Here is a 27,315-nt window from a genome sequence, read left to right on the forward strand (position 1 = left end):
TTTAAATATTTTAATAATTGTTTATCAAATTAGAATTTGGCAGTAAAAATCACTTTTCATAAAGACATTACTTATATATTAACAAATCAATCTTGACTCATTCAGTCTGGTAGCTTTGTAAGAATCCATGACTTCAGTTTTTCTAGCTCAGCTTTGCTTAACTCATGGTAAACACCTGGGAAACTATGAAACTTTGTGCTCACTCCTAGAGATTTTAACACTGAGTTTGTCTCTTCACCCCAAGAATGAAGAACTAACTCATCTGCAGTACCATGACACTGAAATAATTCAGGAAGGACACCATCACTTTTCTGAAGAGCCTAGAGAATAGAACATAAAAACGGAGAAGTTTAAGAAATTCATTTAAGAACATTATTCTTAGAAATCAGAGGGGGCAGAAAAATTCCAATTTAACCAAAGCTTCAATATTTAAAGGGGAAAAAGAGGCAGTGGTAGAGCTCTCTGAGGTATATATTGATGGGCCAGGACCAGGAGCTTAGCTGGTTGCTGGCACCACTGGAGCTGCAGTTGTACGTGGCCTGAATTTACTCCGTAGAGGACTGTCTCAAAAATGGTCAAAGCATTTCCCGAAGAAACCTTGTGTCTTGGGAAGACAAACCTCTTCACGTGGAGTGGAAAGAGGGAGGAACACAGAGCTCAGGTACAATCAAGGAAAAAATAGCATTCTTGTTCTCATTTCCATACCTGCTGGTTCTACTTCTGGTAACGAGGCTGCAGCACTATAATATACCATACTCATAAATTAGGATATTGCTGCAAAATAGGTATCAGCCATGTAACTGATTCTTTGGTTTGATTATGTTCATGACATAATAAGCAAACCTAGTTATAATCATCTATATTTTTAATATGTATGCAGGATACATATATAGCATACACATTTTTTTTATCCTTTTCTCTTTGACACTTTGCTTAACAATAATCTCTGTACAAGGCACTTCCTAAACATGGATGACCAGCTGGAATTTATCAATATAACTAATTTGAATTCCCAGGAATGCTCTGTGAATCAACTGTTATTGTGTAATTATCAATGTTGTTTTAGTTTCAATGTGTGAATGTCTCATTTTTTTTTTCTGTTTTGTTTTTAAAATCTGGAACTTACCTGGTAAACAGCAGATGTTTTATTCAGAAAACTAGAAAGAGCAAATACTCCTGCCACATCCTGATGATTTCTGTATGCTAAATGCATTGCCATGCACCCTCCCATAGAAAATCCTCCTAGAAGAAGCAAAAACTCACTTATCAGAAAAAGCAGAATATATGCAACAACAATTTAGAACAAGATAGAGCTATGCCAGTCTTCCATAAATATTTGGAGACCTAAAAGAGATACTATGCTAAAGAGAAATTTAGCCTACTTTAGATCTCATGGAAAAAAACCTATGAGTAAATAACACTGTTCTATCTACGTCATCACTGGTAAAATAATTTGTTATAAAAGGAGCTAGAATTGAAAAAAGAAATCTTGGTCATCAAGTAAAAATATTTATTATATTTCAAAATATGAGTCATAGCACAAGTGTTATTTATTTAAACTTCTAGTGTCTACTTACATTTTGTTTATACTTATAGGAGTCCTCACCTGCAGCTACAAGTAATAACATGCACCTTTCTGTCTTACTTGCCAAGCTATAAGCTCCATGAGGATTATATTTCTAGAGTTCGCCATATAATAGATGCTTAGTGATCCCTGAATTAGGAAGGATGATCAAAAATTTGGTGAGAAAGATAAAACATCTTTGTATTATAATATTATTTTGAAAACTGACTTGTGATGGTATAATTCAAACATATATACCCATATGCCCTTTTAAAAAAGAGTTTGGGGAAAAAAATATTCACTTGACAAACTTTTATTGTCTTTTATGTGCCAGACACTGTCACTGGAGTGACACTAGTCACCAGAGATATGCAGATGAAAATACCTGGACCCTTCTGTTCAAAGGCGAAAACAGACACAACACAGAATATGGAGGTAGGTACCTGACGTGACATAGCAGAGAGGATGGCCCAGCTTCAGCTTAGAGACTCGGTGTGATATTCCCCAGCATGACTGAGAGTTAAAAGACTTCTCGTGATTTAAAAGAAATCCATATGTTACAGATAACAAGGTTGTAGGAACACAGTTTTTATTTTTTGGAGAAATTCAAGAGCTTGAGTTATATTTTTTGCCAAATGTACCTAAGTAACATATTAAATGTGACTAGTATGACTGAGGAATTAAACGTTTACTTTAATTTTACCTAGTTAAAATTTGAGTTTAAATACATGTGGCTAGGGGTAATCATATGGGACAATGAAGTTCCAGATAATCTAAGCTGCACCAATGATGGAAAAAAAGCTTTAAATTTCATAAATGGAGCAAAATGAAATTAATGTTCCATTAAAAAAAATAATGTGGCTAATAGCATTAAGTGTGATCTTTTAATGTGATAAAGATTTTTAAAAAATCATACAAAGATAAAATGTGAATAAAAATAGACCGGTGAGCAAAAACATATTTAAAAATTATTATAAAAGCACACCTACTGAGAAAATGTTTACACATTAAATGCACCCACCCCATCACTGCATTTTTATTGACTAGGGTAACTTAATCACTTTATGGGATTTCCGAGCCCCTCGGGGGGTCCAGCGTCACAGCAAGAACAGCAACAAGAACAGCAACAAAACTAAGAAAGAAAACACTTTCCCACCTATGAAATGCCATTATGAACAAAGGCATCCTGCAGACATTTAACCTCATGTTCAATTCTCCTAATTTATAATGAAGAAAAATGTACTCGTTGAAAACTCATTATTTTAAGATTCAATCTAAGTTCCTTGTCCATTTATAATCTCGTGAGGTAGCCTGCAATTCCTCACCAGCGATCTTTGACAATACAGTCACCTTTAACATTGCGGACACCGGTGTGAAAGGGACTTTATGTATTTTTTTCTAATGGAAGGAAATTTAACACAAAAGACTAGCTATTTCAATTCAGTTTCCATCTAAGTGTTTAAAATGCAATATAAAATATACTGTTCAATAAGTAAATACCAAAGAGTAAACTCATTGTAGGTAATAGTTATGATGTATATTTATAGTCGCTGGTGAAGCATTAAAATGTCAAGAGTTAACATTTCAACATAAAGATTAACAGGCTGAATAAAACATGTTAAAAAAAATAATAACCTAGCTTTTATGAACTCTTTAAATTAAATAAAACAGTAATAATGTATAAAAACTGTACTGGGAAAACTAAGCTAATCTATCTGAAAACAAAGTCCGGGGGCGGGGGGGGGGGGGTGCGGGGGGGAGGCAGGGAACTTACAATTCAAGTTTACCGTCAATTGAATAGGATTTTAAAAATGGAATAAAATCCACCCTCCGACCAAATTTCAACAATTTTTCCACTATATATATAATTATTTTTCAGAATGAACTGTGATAAAGTCTCAAAAATTTGGGAATATATAAATTATGCCCACCATATTTGTATATTTTCTCTCATATAAAATTGACAGGGTAAACAAAATATTTATCATCTTCTATGGAAAGCTATTAAAACAGCAGTCCCAAGCTTTAAAAGTTCTGATAGTTGTTGCTGAAGAAACGTACGTTATTTAAGATATATATATATATATGTTAAAAGAAAGTAGAAGGATGCTATCATTTTCCGGTTTTCCCTCCAAGAGCTTCAAAAGAAACTTATATAATGTCAGGAAAGTCAGCCTGGAAATTGTGGAGCTAGGTTTCATCTTGGTAACTGCAACTATCCCTTCATTTTAATTTTAAATCTTATTATAAAATTAATATGTTAATATATGCCCACTGCGTAAAGTATTTCCACCATACAAAAATAAAGAAAATGGCTTATCCAAAATCTCACTACTCACATATAATTTTGACATGTTTTTAAAAATTCATTTTAACAGTTAAACTCACTCTATATGTACAATTTTATACCTTACTTTCATGTAATACTGATTTGAATGTCTTTAAACAGAATTACAAAATTACATAATTATTTTTTTACTCCTTGAACACATACTAAGTATACTAAGTGCCTTCTAAAGTATGTATATAGTACATAACAGTTACATAATAGTCAGTTGTATTAATAGACCATTACTCCCTTAACCGCTTTCCTCATGATGGGTATTTAGAGCATCATAATGGGTATGTAGAGCATCCATGTAAATTATTCAGGTGTAATTCGAGAAGCACTTGATTATCCCTGCTTCAAAATTCTGATAATATTATCAGAGAACATGAAAAACTATACCAATAATCTGGTCATTATCATTTGTCAGGTTCTATACATCCTAGATCAAAGTTAAATCTAAATTACTTCAGTTTTCTCTTAACAACAAATTATCACCACCTAGTGGCTAGAAAAAGGAATCTCATTATGGTACAAAGTTCCTAAGTCAATGCATAGGATCTGGGTTCTAGTCCCAACTCTATTTTAGCCAGCAGTCTCTTTGAACTTTAGTTTCTTCTTATCTGAAATGAGAATAATAATTTCCTACTTCACCTATTACAAGGGTCAAGAAAGATACTGTATATGAAAAAATGTGTATAATTTAAACACATTATAGTGTTAAACTATATTCTTAATAATTTTCTCAGAATACAGACTCTGAATCCAGGTTTTAACAATAGCTATGTTGCCAAATTCAGAAAGTAATTTAAAAGTCACTATTTTATTGCCTGTGTTTCCCCTAATTTTTACCATACCCTCTGTAGAATCATGTGTGGTATTATTATATAAAAATAAATAAACTTTCTTATATCCGATCGTCTTAATATGCATAGTAAGGATTCACGAATGTCTCCAAGGAACACATTTAAAGCTTTTGCCCAGTTCCTCCTTTGTAACCAGTTTATTCTTTCCATTAAGAAAGAAATATATTTCCATTGCTGAAAACAAGAAAACAAAGGATTTTTCTTAGCTAAACTCACAGTTGACTGCAATGTTCTTAAGTGTAATCTTATTCACCCTTGTGTTTCCAAAGTCGTGAAACACTGTACGTGTTGGTCTTTCATCATTCTACTGGATCTATTGCATTTGCCATCTTCCTATTCCCCCGGACTTCAGACCAGCCAGCCTCCACAGTGTTGTCAGTGTAATCTTTTTAAAATGCTCATCTGATCATGTCATTCTCTGTATATAATTCAATAATCCTAGGAGTTGAAGCGCATACCAAACTAGTAGTTCCTGAGAGATTTTAATGTGTCCCTTGTTTTCTTTCATGAATGTGTTTCCCTATTTGTTTACCAGTCATATTCTCACTCATTCTTTAACACTCAATTGGAAATTATCTCTTCTAAGAAGCAGTTCCTAGCTTCCCCCAAAATTGACTTGTTCTTTAGAACACTTTACTTCTGTTATTTCCCTCATTATACTGTAAAGCTTTTGATAGTTTTTGGTACTCCAGCACTTAAAAGTTTTATTAACAATTTGGAAATTAAATTTAGTATGAGAAGTTTCATTTTCGACCTGACTAAGCTGTGTAAACTACCTAGAAAAGGTGGTATATCATACTCTATAAAAACATTATTTTTAAACTAAGTTTAATATAATAAAATATCACTAATCAAAATAAAACCACAGAAAAAGAATGGGTTGCCACCTACTCAAATATAGAGAATAGTTTTGTTTACAAAGCTATATTGGTTAAAATTACAATCTCAGAGAAAAGGGTTCCATGAGGACACAATGTGTGATATTAAATCTGAAATTTTATCACACATTAAACAAAATCAACAAGGATAACAATTTTGTACTATTATCTCTATTTTTTCCTTTTTTCAAAAAAATTATTTATGTATTTATTTATTTTTGGCTGCGTTGGGTCTTCACTGCTGCGCGCGGGCTTCCTCTAGTTGCAGCGAGTGGGGGCTACTCTTCGTTGCGGTGTGCAGGCTTCTCATTGTGGTGGCTTCTCTTGTTGCAGAGCACGGGCTCTAGGTGTGTGGGTAGTTGTGGCATGCGGGCTCAGTAGTTGTGGCTCGCGGGCTTTAGAGCGCAGGCTCAGTAGTTGTGGCGCACGGGCTTAGTTGCTCCGCCGCATGTGGGATCTTCCCGGACCAGGGCTCGAATCCGTGTCCCCTGCGTTGGCAGGCAGATTCTTAACCACTGAGCCACCAGGGAAGTCCCTTTCCTTTTTAATCTTCTAATTTTTCTAGTTTTCTCTTATAATTAATTTTTTAAAATAACCTATGTTGTTTGTATATGTGTGTCTAGCATCTCAAATGCACTTTGCTTTGACGTCCCATTGGATCCCTCCTTCATTAAAATGTTATAAATAGCATTTAATCTTACTTAATTTAAAATGTTCTATAATAGACACTTGACAAAAGGATTAAACCAGTAGAAAAATATGAAGCAGTAACTTCTGTTTAAAGAATCTATGGGCAATGAAAAAGAAAGAGGGAAGCACAGCACGTATACTACTGAGGAAAGAAAACAGCTGGCAGAGAAGGAACAATGAGCTCCCTGAGTCTCCACAGGGCAGCACTGGTCCAGTATGGCCTTTCTGTTGTCTGGAGAGACCATGGGGAAGGTGGTATAGAGAGTGTTTAATAACAGCAAGAAAATTTCTTCAACATTACCTGCCAGGCACATTTCTAAGTATTTCACATGCATTGACTAATTGAATTATCACACCTCTATAAGATAAGTACTATTATTATCACCCACACACAGAGGTTAAGGAAACTCATGTATCTACAAAATAGTGAATCTAGGATTAGAAACCTGCAGTCTGAGTCCAGAGCCCAAGTTCTTAACCATGTTATACTGCTGTCAGTTGCTGTCAGTTGTAAGCAACTGTGGCATTCCTGTTCTATTTATCTGTGTGTCTCTTTGAGCATCTAACTTACTGCCAGACACACAGTACTTAGAAACTTAGAAAATATTTGCTAAATCATTGAATGACAGAATCTGTTACACATTCACATATTTTGAATTCTATCTTGTAACTGTTTCATGATGCCTTAGACTGAGTTGGTGCCCCTTCACTATGCTCTTCCCAGTACTCCCATAACGTTCTGTATTTATCTCTATGACACAGATGTTAAACATAGAAACATAGAAATATAGAGTTAAACACTGATGAGGAAACAGAGGCCCAGAAAGGTGATGTTACTGCACTGGAGGGCACACTGCTCTTAACTAACAAAAGTGAATGCTGAAGCCAAGACAGAAAAATGGATCCCATCCATTATATCATACTGCTTCTCAACTCAATGAATCGTTTAGTACTTCAATAAACACAAAGGAAGTTTATTAATTTGCCCAAATCCTGTCTACACAGGATTTCTTTGTGCATTTTAATGTTACTTAGAACATGATGAAGATACTTAATTTGCTTTATAATTTCAACATTAAATACAACTCATTATAAATTAAATAGTTATTTGGAAATAACTCTTTAACAAAAATCTATCCTGTATCATTCACAATCTATACAGTTTATCTTATTTTTGTATGTATTATAAAATAGTTTATGTATTTTATGATTGCAGAAAAAGAAAGGGGCATAAGTAGAATAAAGCTTATATAAAGGCATGATATATCCCCTTGGGAAGAGAGATTGCTAAAGACATGTTTAACAAAAGCTTATGAATACCTTATTCCTACAATATTAACTCCGAAGAGTTTACTTTTCATGAATTTGATGTTATATTTTGACTATGTACTTTAATTTATCTTAATTATGGCGATAGTAGTTTAAACATATAAAATTTAAGCTAATTAAAATAAAATGTTTTAAAAACTGGAATGAATAATCTCTTAATTGAAAATTAAAGTAGAAAGAAAATTTTAACCGCCATGGGAGTCTTAAAGTATGTTATTATTAAAAAGAAAATCATTTAAAGGTTCATGAGCTTTTGCTTATAATTCTATTATCCTTAAAATTCTTAATATGTAAAGTTTATCTAAAACTGTGAATAGGTCAAATGATATACAAAGTGCTTCTAAATAATGTTCCAAGTAAAATTCAATGTACAGAATTAAACAAAAGTGAAAAAAATATTTAAATTCTCAACATCTAAAGATCTTACCTACTAATATCCTGTTCTTCTTGATACCACTTTTTACTTCACCATCAATCAAATCTGTAAGCACCTGACACATTACATCAATTGATTCAAGGTGTTCTGGGCAGTCATTAGATATTTTAAATCTGTCAAACCATACATTGGAGAATCCTCCTTTCAAAGGAGTATATGGCCTGTTTAAAACCAAAAAAAGAAAAAGAAAAAATTAAAATAGATGTTTTAATTTCTAAAAAATTAGTGTTTTGAATAATTACAATTTCCTCCAAGTTTTAAAAGTTAAATAATTCACATTAAAAACATTCCCATGCTGATTGCCTTAACTCTCCTATACTTACCTTGGTTCTATTAACATTTATTAATGTCAGTTCATCATCTTAGTTTCTCCATCTTTTAAGTTTCATAAATTCTCCAGAAAATCCCCATGAAAAAAGGGTAATTATTTATTGTGTGTGCATGTTATTTTTTTCCACTCAATTTAAATGATTATTTAAATATTTACAGCTAAATAAATAATGTCTGGCCATGCAAAAAGTCAATACCTCAAGCGTAGAAAATATGATTTACCAAAATGCTTTTCAAAAGGTGGTTAGTTTGTAGCACGTAAGTATGAAGGTTACGTTAGTAATTGAAAGGTTTCTTGATCACATCCAGGTAGATTATCCTTAGAATAGGAGTCTTCAGTATTTTTGTTTTGTTTTGTCTTGTTAATCAAGAGTTGGAGCTATTTTATTTTTAAATCTTCTCAGGAACCTTGAAATGAGAGAGTTTAATGGGATACAAATAATCTTTGGAAGTGCTTATCATACAGATATTCCACACTGTTTGCATCATTTGGAGCTCAAATTGGGTGCCTTGTTGGACTTAAAAACATTTTATGTGATAAGATGCCCTGAACTGGGTGTCTTGTTGAACAAGACTGATATTATAAGATGCTTTACATTTAAGTATGAGACGGGGTGGTTACAGTATTAGTGAATCTTGCTCTGGATGCTCTGTTATTTTAAGTATACATGTGTGTATGCACATGTTTGTGTGTATCCCAAGGTATTCCAAATATTCTGTTTTAATCAATTATAATGGGGTTAAGGGGTCCTGTATCAAGTCTTATGTTGGTAAAGGTAAATGAAGGGAATGAAAACACTCTTAGAGCTTCCTGTAGCAAACACACAGAAGTTTACGGGGATATATAAGACACACATGGAGAATAGTTTTCCAAAGATGAGGAATAGGAAAGTTTAATAAAAGATACAGCTTTTCACTTAGCAAATCTTGCTTTCTCCTCATGTGACCGCGAAAAACAGTTTTATGTTATAAGTAAGAAGACCACAGAAAACACAAACAGTGACAAAAGTATACACTATAATTTGAAAGAAATCTAAACCAGTGATGACCACAGATGCAGGGTTTCTCCTAGACCAACACCTCTACTACTTTGCCCCATCCCAAATTTAGCTATATATTCTCACCCTCCAGAGTCAGTGAAATAAAAGCATAAAATGTACAGCCAGAACAAAAAACTGGAGGGCTGAAAGACACCAGCTGAGATCTGAATGTGCTTCTTTGCATTTTCTTTAGTGAAAAACCAAGTGGAATCCTGACAAACCCAAGGAGCTAGAACTATTCAATTCTCATTCTCTCAACCACCGTAGCAAAAGGACTCTGCAGTCTGTGCAGATCTGACCATCAGAAACATCCAACTGTTAGGACCAAAGGGTGGCGCTGAAGGGAATAGGAGAACTACACAACTGTTGTTCTGTATTGGTCTTAACACTTTAAAATAAACGGATATCCACTTAAGGAGCCTAAAAGTCAAGAGAAATATTTTGGAAACTTTCTCAGAGAAAGTGAAAGAAATCTGGAAACAAGACAGTTGCTCCGACTCAGATTTAAAAAGAACTCATCTTCAGAGAACCTCGTATTTACTAAAATATAATCGTGTTATAAACTTTACTTGGTAACGTACTTTCTAAAATTTGAATGTGTATTACAAATATCTCTGTAAGTCAGTACATAAAACCCTAACATTTTCTCCTAGTTTATGCACATGCATGAAATCTTGCAAATACAGGCTATTTTGTCTGTTTGTGTATTGTTTTGATGTCATCCAATTAAGTCCTTTCTATTTTTTTGTTCAACTCTCCATTCCTCCTCTCCTCTCCCACCCCATTGCACATCCTGCCCTTCACACTAGGTAAACTATGTTAATGATCTGGAATGTTTTTCTTTGTACATACATTAAAACATGTTTCTTTACATTATATTTTTTAGAGCATTTGCTTTTCAAAAATGAAATAAGCCTATTTGGTTTTCTTATGTGTGTCATGCTTTTCTCCTTTAACAATACCTCATGGAAATCCTTTCATCTGATATAGCTCTTACCCATCCTTTTAAATAGCTATATAATATAATAAAGGTGTTCCACAATTTAATCTGCCCTTCACCTACTAATGGGCATTTATTTGGTACCCAGGTTTTAGCCACTAAGAACAATTCTGCATCAAACATATTCACGTACATGTTTTTACATACTGGGACTTTTATTCTTATGGAACAGAGTCTGTGAAATAGGACTACTGGATTGAGAGGTATGATTTTTATCTTAATAGATGTTTCAAAGTTGCTTCCACAAAGGCTATAAAAATTCACCTTTCTACAAGAAAGGTCTGAGAACATCCTTTTGCCCAACAGCCCTACCCTAATTACAATAGGTACTAACATACTTTAAAATATTACCATTGAAGGGTACCAACTATAGTTTTAAAATCAACTTTACTGAGGTATACTTTACATACATAAATGCACACATTTTAAATACAAAGTTCAAAGACTTTTGACAATGTATTTCCATTATGATCCAGAACATTTCCTTTACTTCAGAAAATTCCATCATGCCCACTTCCAAGCAAGTCCCATTCACTTCCCAGGCAACTGCTGACTAATTTCTATCACTGTAGATTAGTGCTGCCTTTCCAGAACTCCACATAAAGGAATTATTTATTCATAACGTTGGCTATTTTATTCTATTGGGGTTTTGATTTTTTTTATTAGTTTAGAACCGCATCTGTATATTATTGCCATAAATATTTTTCATTTGTATTTCAAGTATTTTTTTCAAATCAATTTCTGTATATTGACATAATGTATTTAAAGTATCTATCTTTTTTTTAAAAGCCAAATAAAAGACTTTTACAATTGATATAATCTGTCCTTTTTTTTTTTTTTTTTGGTATTAAACTAAATTTCTGGGTCTTCTGATTTATTTAAGGTATTCTCAATCCATACTTTTTTACATATAGAATCCAAGATTTTCTTCTAAGATTTTTGTTTTCATTCTTACATTTAAGTTTTGAATTTTTCTGGAATTTACTTCATACATGAAGTGACCTAAGGATTCAAATTCATTTTCTCCCAAATGGATAGCCAGTTGTGCCTGCACTACTACAAAAAAACAAAAACTTTTCTCATAAAGGTGAAATTCTACCTTTGCCATATTATAGTTCTGAATTATCTAGTCTGTGCCAACCTAGGTAAATAAGAGAATTAAACCCTAATACCTAATACATTTACTACCTATAATGAATGGGCTTCTCTCCAAAGCATCCAGAATGGTACTAGTTCTGTTCTGTCCTAGGCAAAAATCAAGAAAATGACAAGTCATTTTGTGTGTTCTGTGATTCAGGTGGAAAATTCTGGTTGGGAAAGGCTCTATTTTGTTCCACTGATCTATTTATCTACTCCTGTGTTAGGATCATATCGACTGTACTTACAGTGGTTTTAGAATATGTTCTGAGGTGGAGTCAGGTGGGCCCCCTCTCCCTACCATCATTACTACATGTCTTTCAGACTTGTCCTGCCTATTCTCAGGTATCTAATCTTCTTTATCTCTCTAGAAATTAATCAAGTATTTAGTAAATTCTTAAATAATTTCAAATAATTCCCCTTAAAAGTCCTTGTGGGATTTCGGGACTTCCCTGGTGGCACAGTGGTTAAGAATCTGCCTGCCAATGCAGGGGACATGGGTTTGATCCCTGGTCTGGGAAGATCCCACATGCTGCAGAGCAACTAAGCCAATGTGCTACAACTACTGAGCCTGCGCTCTAGAGGCTGCGAGCCACAACTACTGAAGCCTGCATGCCTACAGCCTGTGCTCTGCAACAAGAGAAGCCACCGCACTGAGAAGCCCAAGCACCGCAAGGAAGAGTAGCCCCCGCTCGCCACAATTAGAGAAAGCCTGTGCACAGCAACAAAGACCCAACGCAACCAAAAAAAAAAAAAAAAAAAAAAGTCTTTGTGGGATTTAACTAGTATTGCATTATTGCCTGGGAATTAACATTTTATGACATGAATCTGGGAGGTGGGAAGATTTTTGCAGACTGTGCTCTTCCCAGGATCGGCCACATTCTGGGCCTTACCTAAGGCTTCTCCTGCCTCGTCCCCCAGGCTCTAAGTGGGTACACTGGGTGCAGAGAAGATAAAATCCTGCCCCAGCTCTCTATGGGGACCACCAGAGAGCTTAAATTCTCCCTCATTCCTGTAGGCCTTCTGACTTCAGAAGCTGCTTGGCTCAAGAGAGGTAGATAAATTGGAATCAGGAGGGGAGAAAAGACAGAAAGCATTCTATCCTCCCACCTCCCAGAATCCCTTCTCAGGATTAACTTTCTTAAAGTACTCTGAAAATGAAAGCAGGTGCTTTCCATATAGCCTTATGTCACTGTTAGAGAAAAAGAACTCTCAAACTATTGAAATTGTCACTTAAATCACAGTGATCTTCTGAATGAAAACAATATACAACACTCATACTAAAGCCTGAATTAGACTGGTACTTTTTTGACTTGTTTCTACTTCCCTTTTCATTTTCTTCTGTTTCTCTAAGTGTTTATTTGCCTGTCGAAGCACTTAAATAAGGATGATATCATAGGCTAAAATATGAATCATTCTGGGAACTCAGCCATTAATAGAAAAAAAATGACATTCACTTCACTTTTTGTCTTTGACAGTATCTTACTTAATTAGAGATAGATGCTCCACAGAATATAAGTTCTACTAATATAGTAGCCTTTTGTTCTCTCAGTTCTCTAAGAAAATTAATTCTGTTCAAAGGAGATAATAGGAAAAATGTACTGAGACAAAGAATAATTTTGAACTTTTTTTGTTAAGAAAACAATCAAGAATGCATAATTTTCCTAAGATGTTAGAAAAACCTTTCAATAAAGCATGAAAGGAAGATTGTCTTTTAAAGCAGCTAAACAAACTGGCACATATATTACACTCATTCACCTTCTTCCTCAAATAAACCACTTTATTAGCTGGTATAAAACAGCTCAGACATTACCACCATAAGTAAATATGTTTGGCAAAGAACATCTGTGTGGCTCCTCAATCAATCAATCAATCAAACCGTTGTAAACTGGTAAAATATTAAGCGGGAATGAATGTCCAAGGTCTAAAAAAAGAGCTGACATTTCAGCTTGACACCAAATTTTGTTCCCTGTAAGTCATAAAATCGAAAGGTCATTCATAACCTTTCAGATAACATCATCGGGTTCCAGGCTCCCTCTCTGTCCTCATTTCACTGCTCTTCCCCCAACATTCACTAGGTTCCAGTCACATTTCCCTCCTTTTTCTTCAGGACCACCTCACTACTGATCCAGGGACTTGGCACCTGACATTCCCTCTCCCTGTAATGCTCTTTTCCACAGTGATACCCCCAGTGCCAAGAGCAAGTATTTGTTGAACAATGAATGCCAATAATCATTTGTGATTTGGGAATAATTCTTGTCAGCAGAATACCTAAAATTATTTTATTTTGCTCTGAATATCTTTTGACTTTAATTCTTGTAATATCTATTCTGTCATTTCTAGAAAAAGGTCAAAATTTTCTTTTGTTGATTTGTTTTAGAAAGAACATGTTTCTAAGAAAATAAGTTTTAACATACTAATAGATATTTAAATGTACCATTTAAAATACTTACCAAAGAAGTATACTATTTCTTCAAAATAGCATTTTTTAATGAGGGTTCCTTGCCAGTGGAGTGTACTTATAGTACAGATCCACTGTTATCAGAAGAGAGATCTCCTAATATCATGCTTCAGGTATGAATCCTAAGTGATGGAGTAATGATGAACCCATTACTAAACCTAAATCAAGAGTGCCTAACCCTGTTTCAGAATATATGTTTAATGAAAAATATAAACATGCACTTCATGTGGAAAAACAGTGAATTGAAAAGTAGAGGCACTACTGACTGAATCTTACTACTTTTAGAATTTTTCAAAACACCGAGAAACTATACCATCATATAAATTATTGATGGCCCGTTAAAAATTATTATTATTTTTTAAATGGAAATTCTACTAGTAAACCCAAACCAAGAAAACCTCTAATTACAAATACAGCTAAAGTATGTCACAAAATAAAAATCTTTATTGAGCACTTCAATTAAATATAGTCTAAATTAACATAATAAAACAATGAAGCAATATTTTCCATTTAAATCAACACAGCAACTAAATGCTGATTTTTACTTAATATGCCCCTCACTCAGCTGATTAAAAACATCTATTAAATAGGGCTGAGAAAAGGAATACCTTATAGCCAAAGTGGCAATTCACAATTTAATCAAAACATACTGATATGCTGTAATAGGCCACAACTGGGCAACCATAATAGACTATTGTTCTCTTCTTAAGTTCTTTAAAACATGTATGATGTTTGAAAGCAAAAATTATAACTTTGTTTGAGAGAGTTTTCAATGTACATTGATAAAACATATACAACAAGCATAACATAAAGGTGGGGAGGATAAAGGAAACTATATGGTTGTAAGGCTTCAACATCTTGTGTAAAGTGGTAAAAAGTAAACAGGTGAAAGGTGTGATATGTATCTTATAATCCCCAGAACAATCAGGAAAAAAAAGAATAAATGAAAATAGAGAATTAATTTTCTTAAATCCAAAAAGGATGGAAAAGGATAAAAGAGTAACAAAAAGCAATAAATTTAAATTCAAATATATCAATAGTTACAGTAAATGCAAATGGTCTAAACAAATCACTTAAAAGATAGAAACTGACAGATTCGTTAAAGAAAAAACAAAGCCCAAATATATGTTATCTATAAGAAACCCACCTTAAATATGATACAGATGTTAAAAGTAAAAAGATGAAAAAGAGACGCTATATAAACAGTAAACATAAAAGCTGATACATACTATATTATTATTAAACAAAGTACACTTTGAGGAATTACCAGAGATGAAAACAAACATTAAAATATAAAAGTAGCTATTAATGAGGAAGACAATAATCCTATCTGGGAATGTACATAATATAGCTTAAAAACCATGAAGAGAAAACTGACAGGACTAAAGGGAGAAATAGACCAATCTACAATCATAGTTGGAGATGTTAATACCCATTCTTTACTAACAGAATGACCTAGAATCACTAAGAAAATACAAAACTTGAGTAATACTATAGCCACCTTGAGCCACTGACATTTATAGAACCCTATACACAAAGGCACAGAATAAGTCACCAAGAAGACCTTATGCAAGACCATAATATAAGTGCCAAAGAGTATCAAAAGACCGAAACTGTACAGAATATTGGCAGCAGTAGAATGAAATCAGAAGTCAACAGCAGTAAGAGACTGAGAATAGCCCCAAATATTTGGAAATTAACAACATATTTCTAAATAACTTATGAGTTAAAGAAGCTTGCAGAACTCTGTTTTCCATATCTGGCCAGAACAATATCTTTCATCCCACATGCTCTTCTTGAGGAAATAGCACTATGTAACTTCTAAGACTATGTCTTAAAAGGCAATACAGCTCCTTTCTGGTTCTCCTTAGGGCATTTGTTCTTGGAACTCAGCCTCCACTCTGCCAGGAAGCCCAAGACACCAGATAATGAGAACTCATGCAGGTGTTACAGTAACAAGACCAGAGGACGGTCCCAGCTAATATCTAGTATTAAGTGCCAGATATGAGTGAACCTTCAGATGATTCCAGTCCCTAGCAGTTGCCAGTCATCCCCAGCCTTCCAAGTTTTCCCAGCAGAGGCCCCAATTATCATAGAACAGAATCAACATTAGTGCTGTGCCCTTTCTGAATTTCTAACCCACAGATGTGTCACCATAATAAAAGTTGTTTGGGGTGGTTTGTTACACAGGAGTAATAATGGGAACATAAGAGAGATTGGAAAATATTTCAATATAAATAATACTAAAAATACAAAAGAGAAAATTAGTGGGAATTAGCTAAGGTAGCAATTAGTGAGAAATTTAGAGCTTTAATGTAATAAATAGGAGGAACTAATAAATATAACAGCAAATATAAATGACATAGAAAACAAATAAGAGAGCAAAATAACAAAGCCAAAGCTGGTTCTATGAAAAGATTAATAAAATTAATAACCTCTTGGCAAGATAAAGCAAGAAAAAAGAGAAAAATATACAAATTATTAATATCAGCAATGGAATAAAAGATATCAACACAAATCCTAAAGGCATTAAAAGGAAATATCACAAACAACTTTATGCCAATAAATTTGGTAAATTAGATAAAAGATACAAATTCCATGAGAAACACAAATGATCAAAACTGACAGAAAAAGAAACAGAAAATCTTACTATTCTCATTACATGAAAGAAATTGAATTTATTATCAAAACCTTCACAGAAGAAAACTTCAGGTCCAGATAATTCCACTAGTGAATTTTATCAAACACTGAAGGAAGAAATAGCACAAACTCAGAAAACAGAGAAGGTAACATTTCCTAACACATTTTAAGAGACAGTATGACCTAGATAACAAAACTTTATAAAGACATTAAAGAAAACTACAGATCAATATCCCTCATGAACACAGACACAAAATTTCTCGACAAAATAATAGCAAATCAAATTCAGCTGTATATAAAAAGGATACTACATTATGACCAAGCAGGGTTTATAATAGGAATGAATGGTTGGTTTAACATTTGAAAGTCCACCAATGTAATTCACCATGCTGACAAATTGAAAGATAAAAATCAAGATTATCTCAAAACAATACAGAAAAAGCATCTAACCAGTTCATAAAGAAAACTCTCAGCTAATTAGGCAAAGAAATAAATTTCCTTAATAAAAGGTGCAAAGAAAAAACCTACTAACTAACATCATACTTAATGGTGAAATACTGGACACTTCCCCTCTAAGATTACACAGGAAGGCATTCCCTGATTCTATTAAACACTTTATCAGAAGTTCAAACAAGCACAATAAGGCAAGACAATAAAATAAAATAAAAGGAACACAGGGAAGGAGAAAGTAACACTGCCTTTATTCATAGATGATATGATTGTTTACACAAAAATCATAAGGAATCTACTAAATAACTACTAGAAATAAGTGAATTTAGGAAGATAGCAAGATATAAGAACAAGATACAAATATAAAATGTGTTTCTATGTACTTGTAACAATCAAATTAGAGATTTAAATTAAAAAAAATTCCATTTACAGTAACACAAAAAAACATAAAATATTTGTGAATAAATTTGGCAAAAGACCTCTATACTGAAAACTCTAAACCACTGCAGAGAGAAGTGAATAGAGATCTAAATAAACAGTGACACACCATGTGCATGGACTGGAGGACATCAACTTTCTGTAAATAAACCTGCCATGGATTACATGCAATTCTAATCAAAATCCAAACAGGTGTTTCGTAAAATTGGTAAGTGGATTCTAACATTTACATACAAATGCAAAGAACCTAGGATGAAAAAGTGTTAAAGAGAACTTATACAATTTGATTTCAAAATTCCCTATAAAGCTATATTAATCAGAACAGTTTTATATTGGCATAAAATTCGAAAAATAGACAAATGAAACAGAACAGAGTTCAGGTAAGAATCCATTAAAATATGTTCACAAAAACACAAAAGTACTTATAGCAGTGACATACATTATTTTCAAAAACTGGAAATAATCCAAATGTCTATCAACAGTAGAATGGATAAAGAAATGTGTGGTATATTCACACATGATATCTACTCAAAAATTTTTAAATGAACTACTGATAAGCACATAAACACTACGTTGAGTGAAAGAAGCCAGACACAGAAGGTTAAATTATCCCATTTAGTTGAAATTCAAGAACAGGCGAAACTATACTACAGTGACAGAAATCAGAACAATGGTAATCTATGTGTGATAGGAATTGACTGGAAGGAGGCACAAGAAAACTTTCTGGGATGGTGGGAACATTCTCTATATTTGAAGTAAACAAGTGCATATATTCATAAAAATTGATTGACCTGTATGCTTAAGATGTTTGCATTTCACTGTAAATTTTACTTTTAAAGAAACATATTAGGACTTCTGGTCACAGGATTTCATTAAGAGAGTGACAATGCAAACCAGACAGGGACAAGATATTCGAATTCATAAATCTAACAACAACAACAGCTGTATCTAAAAAAATACAGAGCTTTAACAAATCAGTAAGTAAAGGATAGACAACCAAATAAAAACATGGGCAAACAACATGACTGGGCATTTCTTTTGAGGATATCATCTGGAAATTTGAGCACTGTCTCCTCACCTAAATTAAAATAAAACTGCAAACCCAAAAAAGGCTTAAGAATACAACCCAGAAACACAGTTCTGGAAAATTTCCTCAAGGATTATCGGTAATTCTTTGGATATTTCTGTATCTTGCCCACAAGGATATCAAAGACTACTCTAAGTAACTAACATTCATTGAGTGCTTATTTTATGTCAGACTTCGTGCTGAAGAATTTATGTACATTATACGTTCAATTCTCACAACTCTGAGGTAGATACAATTATCTCTACTTTAGTGCTCAAGAAACTGGGACACCATTAGGGAGGCAATATACCTTGCTCAAAATCTTACAGCATTAAGTAGAGAAATCAGGATTCAATCACAGGTCTGCTTAATCCAAAAACTGCATTCTTAAATACTGTACCACAATAATTCCACGTATCTTCAATCTCCTACTGAATAATATTATCATCTTGGGTATTTCCCTGACCTACTGGCCTAACAAGTAGAGCAAAAAAGATGATGAGTATTACACTACTGGTTCTTTTTTTTTTAAATGATTTTTGTTTAGCTTGGTTTTGAACTTCATATAAACCCCGTTTGCTTTTTATTTTATTTATTTATTTAGAAATTTATTTATTTTTTATTTTTATTTTTGGCTGCGTTGGGTCTTCATTGCTGCACACAGGCTTCCTCTAGTTGCGGCGAGCAGGAACTACTCTTCGTTGCAGTGCATGGGCTTCTCATTGCAGTGGCTTCTCTTGTTGCGGAGCATGGGCTCTAGGCACGCAGGTTTCAGTAGTTGTGGCATGTGGGCTCAGCAGTTGTGGCTCACAGGCTCTAGAGCGCAGGCTCAGTGGTTGTAGTGCACAGGCTTAGTTGCTCCGCGGGATGTCGGATCTTCCCGGACCAGGGCTTGAACCCATGTCCCCCGCATTGGCAGGTGGACTCTTAACCAGTATGCCACCAAGGAAGTCCCACACTACTGGTTCTTACTCTATCTTTACTAGATAAAATCTGAAGGGTCCCCAAATCCAAAAAGTTAATCATTGTAAGTGATTTTAGAGATCTAGTCAAATCTATTAATTTCTGACGTGAAAATTAAGACACAGAACTGACAAATTCTTCATTAATGGCCCTTATAATTTTATTTTAATTAAGAATTAGATGACCTATTTCTAAAAGTCTTCACTTTTCCTCTTTAACTGAAGTACTGGTTTCTCAGAGATTCCACGTTGTATAGTACATACCAGATTTTTCATTCAAACTAATTACAAGGAATAACAAGTGGATTTATTGTTGATTTATTACTATATTTGTCACTTTAGATATGTATTACATATGCTTCGCTCTTATTAATATATGATATATTGAAATATAAATGGCATTGAAAATGTCTAAATATAACATAAAAGTGACTTCAAATGTATTTCCAAAGCACGTGCCCATTAACTAAGCTTAAAATTGATCAACAAATTAGTAGTCTGCTCTTATTTTGACACAACTCTATATTTTTCTTTTCAGTCTTCTTTGAGAGGCTGTTAAATTATAAACTAGGTATCACTGTAAAGGCAACAATTAATTTTGTGATCAAGAAAAAATAATTAAAAATTTTGAGTGTACAAGAAAAAAAAATCACACATCTATACCTATCTATTTATCTAACTATCTATCTATCTACCTTTGTGTTTTTTTTTGGCCGTGCCACGTGGCTTGTGGGATCTTAGTTCCCCAACCAGGGATCGAACCTGGAGCCCTGGCAGTGACAGCACTGATTCCTAACCACTGGAAAGCCAGGGAATTCCCAATCTACTATTTTTTTAACCTAACCACATTACATTAATAACAGGCTAAGTTAAATAATGCAAATTGTTCCATTTTTGGAAAACAATTTGGAAAAGCTAATCCCCTAAACAAAACGAAATTGACTTTAAGACCTCTGAGCACTTTCTAGGAATTTTTCCTGACGGAAAATAAGAAATAAGATAAATAGGTATGCATAGTGATAAACTGAGGATAAAAACTAAAATGGTCTATGACAGGAAAATAAAAGAATGTAAAATATCATTTTAATAATTTCATATTGATTACATGTTGAAATGATAATATTTTGGATATATGGGTTAAATAAAATAAGCTATTAAAATTAATTTTACCTGTTTCTTCTTCCTTTTTTTAAAATTTGGTGCCAAAAATTTTAAATGTATATATGTAGCTTATAGTATATTCCATTGATAGCATGATCTAAAATGTCTGTTGACCTGTCCAAATAGCTATTGACTATGAAAACATATAATAAAAAGTTACTATGAATTCAGTAAAAAATTTCAATGCTTTTATATTTTATTAAATCACAACAGCACCTACAAATAATGCTTCAGAGCACATGGAGATTTCTGGACTCTCAGAAATATCTGTGGCCTAAGTATGAGGTACACTGCTCTAGAATTCATATCATTATTGGTGATGACATGATATTCATAAGCTGAAAAATAGTAATTCCTAGAATCATGTTTCCAATGATCTTCCATTCAATTTTATCAGCCAATTACATTTATATTTAGCAAAAACTGAACTTATCTTTCCCATTCCCATGGGAAATACCACTGCCTTCCTCCCTCTTAACTTCACTCACCCTAAAAACCAATAGTAAATAATAAGCTCTTCGGACATTTTCAAAGACCTTCAATTTACAGCACAAAAATAACCCACTGGCCATTAGGTCTTTTATCTGCACTACCAAAATAATAAACTGCTCCAAAATTATATTAAAATAATAACTTTTTTTTGAATCTTAAATCTTACAACAAAATTACCATTTTATTGTTCTACCTTTTTCAATTCTATCAACTCAGGTAAGTAAATTTTTAACAGTAGATATGAAAAGGCCCTTGAAGTTCTGCTTCTATCAATACTTCTCCTTAATACTAAGTTTACAGAAAAATAAATCAAAGCATTTGCAGAAGCACACAGTGTGCTAATAAAAACAAATCAAGAACAGATAATGGGAAGTCAGATTGGGTTGCATAGTTCAGCACAATATTTCACTTACACACACAGAAAAACTTGTAAATCCCAGTTTAAGAGACCACGTAGATGTTAATTTAATAATCATAAAAAAGCAGTTTGACTTCAAAACTATACCAGTCTTATGACTGTGCATTTTGTTAAACATGTCTACAGGTTGTATAACTATGTATTAAGTAGTTGATTCCATGTCCCTATTCTGGTTTACTGATTCAAAAAGCTTAAAATTATTTCTAAAACCTTCTATGTGTAGAAAGAATGTCACAAAACCCTTTTTCCAGAGATTATGAACTCTGGTTTAACTGAATTATTAGAAAGATTATCCTTGTTTGAGTTATTAGTTTCTTTAGGGGGTGAATGAAGGGGAAAAGAGTTTGAAAGATGAGCAATCTGCAGGGCCACAGAAAGCAGAGTCCTGTAAACCATGCCTGGGACAAAGTTTAAGTTAAGAGCTTCAGGGAATGCTTTTCAAAGAATAAATTACTCACCTAGCAAAACTTGGTCTAACAGAGTAATTGCTAAAAAAAAAAAAAAAAGTTCTGGAAAAAAGAATCCCAATTTAAAATATTTTAAATACAGAATTAAGCTGAAAAACCATCTAGCTGGTACATTTATATATATTTTATGCCACAGAGTTATACTGAGTAATGATTTAAATTACTGCATACCTGGGAGGAGCTGTTGGATAGATAACTTTTATGTGCTGGAATGTTAAATCTTGATTTAAAACTTGCTCGATCCACGTTCTCAATCCTGGTCCAGAATCACCTGATGAATCACAAAATCTAGATTAAGTTAAAACAGTTTGACAATACAGTGTATTTAAAAGCAGTCTATAACTTTCATGTCACACACAGGCTGGAACACAGAATAAAAAAGTCTTCATAAATAAAAATAACTGTATAGAAACCGATTTATTAATGGGAAATAACTGATCAGGCATCAATAGTTAGAAATAATTTTGATTATTTTACTCCTGACTTCACTTTAAAGACCTGTTTAACTGAGTTTTAAGTTTCCTCATTTGTTTAAAGGATATAATAGAAACAAATAAATCAATTGATTTTTCTAAAAAAGAAATCCTTTCCATATCTGATTTTAAACAGTCATTCATTTTTTTTACTCTTAAAAATAGTAACTTCCTAAAGTGCTTATAAAATTTTGTAATTGTAACAACCTAAAACAATTTTCTTGGTTAAAAAACCAAATTTCTTCAAAAGGGGTACTCAGCATACTTTCATTTTTTACTTGAAGAAATGAGAATTTAATTTTGGCAATATGTTTACATAGTCTAAAATAATGACTGTACATCCCATGGCTGAAAAACAACCAAGCCTCATGCAAGAATTCATATATGTGTATTTCCATAAAAAAATGGAAGGAACTATAGGTTCATTTTATGTGGTCCTGAAGAGAAAATTTTCAAGTTAACAACTCTAATTTTTAATCAATCAATTCATTAAGACAGCAATTTAAAAAGTATCTACTGAATACCTACTAATGTGTCAGACACTGTGCTTACTGCTAGAGAGGCAGTGATGGGAAGGTGATGGGGAGAAAGAATTCCTATACTCATGGAGTGTATAGTTTATTGTGAGAAACAGACATTAGCCAAATAATCATATAAATAAATGTGAAAGACAAATGTAACCACTGCAAAGGTAAGACACTTCGTACTTCAAGGGTTTATTAGATTCAGAATTGACCCAGTTCAGGATTCAGGGATAACTTCACTAGAATATAAACTCCACAAGGCAAGGTTCCTTTTGTGTTTCAGCCAGTGAGTTACTTGTTCATCTGATGCCTAGGACAGTGCTGACACAAACTAGGCATCCAGTAGATAGTTGTTGAATGGTTTGAACTGCGATCTACAGGACGGTAAAAACTGAAGCGCACAAGGAAAAGCATCTCAGACAGGATATGGCAAATGCTGAAACGCTGTACAGGAAGCAGTATGGCACTGAAGAAGTGAAAAGCAGAAAATGAGAGGAAAAGCAGTGAATGCAGGATGGATCCTAACATCCCGACAAAGCCTGAGAGCATGGAGAAGCCATGAAGGTTTTTTGGGGGCAGAAAGGGGGCATGCTTCTAAGGATTACTCTGGAAGCTATGTGAAGAGAGACCTGAAGGAGGACAAAGATAGATGTGGAAGGATAGTTAGGAGGCTGCTGTTCAGATGACAGATGCTTAGCCTACAGTGACAGCAGTGGAGTATACAGAAATAGATACTAGAGATATTTAGGAGATAAAATTAAAAGAAACTGGCAGCAGATTAGTTATGAGGGGTCAATTATGAAGGGTTTCAAGGGTGACGGCGAGGTTTCTGGCCAGAGCTATATACACCAAGACGGGAAACACAGGAAGCAGCAGGTCTATACATGCTGAGTGTGAAGCACCCCTCTTTTTTTTTTTTTTAACATCTTTATTGGAGTATAATTGTTTTACAATGGTGTGTTAGTTTCTGCTTTATAACAAAGTGAATCAGTTATACATATACATATGTTCCCATATCTCTTCCCTCTTGCGTATCCCTCCCTCCCACCCTCCCTATCCCACCCCTCTAGGTGGACACAAAGCACCGAGCTGATCTCCCTGTGCTATGCGGCTGCTTCCCACTAGCTATCTATTTTACATTTGGTAGTGTATATATGTCTCTAGGTCCTACATGAAGGGTTGAGTAAACTACAACCAGCTGGAGGACAAAATCCAGGTTCTTAAGAGCTGAGAGCGTAGAACAGTGCTTTGCACAGTGGCCATGTAATAGGTATTTCTTGAATGAATAGATTAATGCATGAATGACTATTAGGCAGTTGGATAAACAGGTCTAGAGCTCAAAGGGGATCTAAAATGGAGACACATATTTGTGTCACATGAACGGAGATAAAAATAGAATCTGTGGGCTTGTATGGAATTTAGCCTGAGGAGAAAAATGTAGAGGGAGAAGAGAAGAGGCCCTAGGACCGAATTTTGAGGAAGCCCAACATTAATGGCCAGGGAGAGGAGAATGAGTGTGCAAAATACATATACAGGTAGAAAGAACCAGGAGAGTGTTTCAAGAAGAAAGGTGAATACTGCTGACAGTTCAAATAAAATGATGACTGAAAAATGTCCATTACATTTAGCAACACAGAGGTTACTGGTGAATTTAGTAAGAGCCAACTCAGTCAATTCGCTGAGACTTACTATATGGGGAGAAAGCAAGTCATGCATGATTTGGGCCTGTGTGAACCTTAGAGCTCAGTGTGGAATACAGACATTAAATTAGGTAATTACAAATACGGTGAATGCCACTGAAAGAAGAACCACAGTGTCCTAATGGAGCGTATAATAGTGAATTTATCTAATCTGAGAAGCTGAGCAAAGCTAATTAAGCTATCATTTGTTTTCATCATCCTGAAAGAAGGTACTCTTTTGGTATTTTAGTAGTTGGAAACACTCAAATTAAGTTGGCTAGATATAACTTATGTTCCTATATGATGTTCTCTGGCTGCCACAGCCTAGAAGAGAACCTCAAGTTTTCAAGATTTAAAAAAAAAAACAAAATCTGCCTCTAAACACTTTTTCAACCTTGAAAAGCAAAACTAAATGCTACAAAACAACATGCATCCATCCATTCAAAAAGTCCGCTCTTTAAAAAGCCAGCACCTTATTCCAAGAGTATGGTAAAACTGTTAAAATTGGTTTGCCCACATTTGTATTAACCAGAAGCCAAACATATCCTATAACATAACCACATATATTATTGTCTAATGTAAAATCATATTCCCAATAAGTTGGAGCTCAAAATACACAGGAACTGCATTATACTTGCATAACTGGCAGGATTCTTTGGATAAACTCTTCGTTCAAAGCACAGAGGGAAAAAATATATACGTACAACTCTGGCTTTCAGAGACATACGGTTACAAATTTTAAAATGTCAGTAATTTGAAATTGACAAGAGTGAGGAATAGTAACTTTAAGCAAAGCTGTCCAGGGAAAAAAGAAGAAAAGTCTCAGACCTTTTATGAAATTATTTATTTATTAAAAGGACTGTGGTATTGGGGAATTTCTGGGTGCTTATAAACACCCTTGGAGCCCCAAATAATATTAGCATTAGTCTCCGAGTTATAAGCATTGCTGTCATCTTAGACCCCTCATCTTCTAAGTATATTTCATTAGTCAAGTCTTTCCCTTCAAACATCTTTGGCCCTTTTCTTCCCTATTTCCAAAATGATACCTCCTAGTTCAGAGTTTTTTCAACTTACCTCTCCAGAGCACTGATTTTGGAGTCAGAGATCTGGGTTCAAATCCCAATGCCGCCACCACCACTCACAGTAATAGCCAAGTGACCATGGACAAACTATTCAATCTACCCAGACTCATTTTTAAAATGAGAATATTTCCTACAACTGCCCATTTCCAGGTTTCCACCCTGTACCTTTACAATCCTCTCCACTATCCAATCACTGTCTTCTTTAAGCCTACATAAGTCCCAGCTCAAAGACCACTTCCTCTGGCAACCCTAACAAGCTCTTCATTTTCCAAAAGCCTTAATAATGCCTATCCAAAGTTTTTTTCCTTACAATTCACTTGGCAGTAAATCATGCACCATCTTGTGATCTCTTGTGATCTCCACTGCTGAGTCAAACTAAATGAATTGTTTTTAAATTTAGGTAGGCCCCCTGAGGACACAGGCTGCATTTCATTTCTTTAAAAAACATTTCCCAAGAACTTACCCTGGGCCGCACTAGGGATGCAAAGATTCAAACAAGGGTCCTTAGTCTTGAGGAAGAAGTGAAGTGGGGAAGACAGAACTACAGGTAAGTGTAAGAAACGCTATACAGAATTAAACACGTCACTAAAGGCAGGCAGTGGAAGGAGAATACCTGTCCCTGGGACTCAGAGTTGACTCTGTGCTTTATCTTGGAGTCTTAAAGAAAAGGGGGGGCGGGGAAGGAGGAGGAAGGGGAAGCAGGAAAGAGTGAAGGGGGAAAGGCACTCCAGCCCTGGCATGGTCCCTCACAGAAAGGAGATAAATAATCCACTGCGGTTGAAAATTCCAATCACTAGTAGCTGACTCTGAAAAGTACTAGATAATGTTATTTGCCTCTAGCAAAAGACTTACCTTTCTAACTTGCTCTGTTTAAATTTGGGGGAGAGACATGGGGCGAGGGAATGTGTGGCAATGGTTGCAATGGAGAGAATGTAAACAGAGGGCTGGCCGAATGACGGGACACAAAGGCCAGAACAGCGGGCCAGTGACTGCAAGACAGGCAAAAAGGAAGACAAGGCGGGGGGGTGTGGGGAGGACGGCCGGGGACAGGTTACCAGACCCGTGTGTCCACAGCCGCGGGGCTACCGAGGGGACAGTCACCCTCTCCGAGTCCACCGCGCCCTACTGGGGCCAGCGCTTCTCCCACTAGGGCAACACTGGAGGAACCGAGCGGGGGGGGGGGGGGCGTTTCCCATGCTGCAGTAACCGGGACGGAAAACTGTAGTCCACCTGAGCCGTGCAGGAAGATCAGAGAGGCGCTGTGCCTCCCAGCCGGCGACACCATGCAGCGTTGCAGGCGAACTGAACCCGACATAACCGCCATGACTGCCGCCACGACCAGAGATTCACAAGCCCCGCCCCTACGCTGTCCCGCGGGCCCGCGCACGTAGGCTGGCAGGGGGCGC

General features: G+C 34.8%; 1 protein-coding gene and 1 long non-coding RNA gene across 5 annotated transcripts in view; one reads left to right on the forward strand and one right to left on the reverse strand.

Moving 5' to 3' along the window:
* LYPLAL1 (lysophospholipase like 1) lies at positions 1 to 27,236 on the reverse strand. 2 transcript variants are annotated; one of them, XM_068541807.1, is made up of 5 exons: positions 27,140 to 27,236; positions 22,323 to 22,422; positions 8,081 to 8,250; positions 1,127 to 1,242; positions 1 to 320 (listed from the first exon to the last, which is right to left on the reverse strand). In XM_068541807.1, the coding sequence occupies exons 1-5, from the start codon at positions 27,231 to 27,233 to the stop codon at positions 102 to 104; spliced, it is 699 nt and encodes a 232-aa protein (XP_068397908.1). In that variant the 5' UTR covers positions 27,234 to 27,236; the 3' UTR covers positions 1 to 101. The 2 variants fall into 2 exon arrangements, with proteins under 2 accessions (XP_068397908.1, XP_068397909.1); XM_068541808.1 differs by lacking the exon at positions 27,140 to 27,236 and adding an exon at positions 26,220 to 26,257.
* The window catches only part of LOC137763060 (uncharacterized), a 239,240-nt gene continuing 238,274 nt past the window's right edge, over positions 26,350 to 27,315 (forward strand). For all 3 annotated transcript variants that reach the window (XR_011073671.1, XR_011073674.1, XR_011073672.1), the window contains exon 1: positions 26,350 to 26,456. This is a non-coding gene — a long non-coding RNA (uncharacterized lncRNA). The remainder of the gene's footprint in view (positions 26,457 to 27,315) is intronic.

Source organism: Eschrichtius robustus, chromosome 3 (genome assembly GCF_028021215.1).
Source record: "Eschrichtius robustus isolate mEscRob2 chromosome 3, mEscRob2.pri, whole genome shotgun sequence".
NCBI classification, from domain to species: Eukaryota; Metazoa; Chordata; class Mammalia; order Artiodactyla; family Eschrichtiidae; genus Eschrichtius; species Eschrichtius robustus.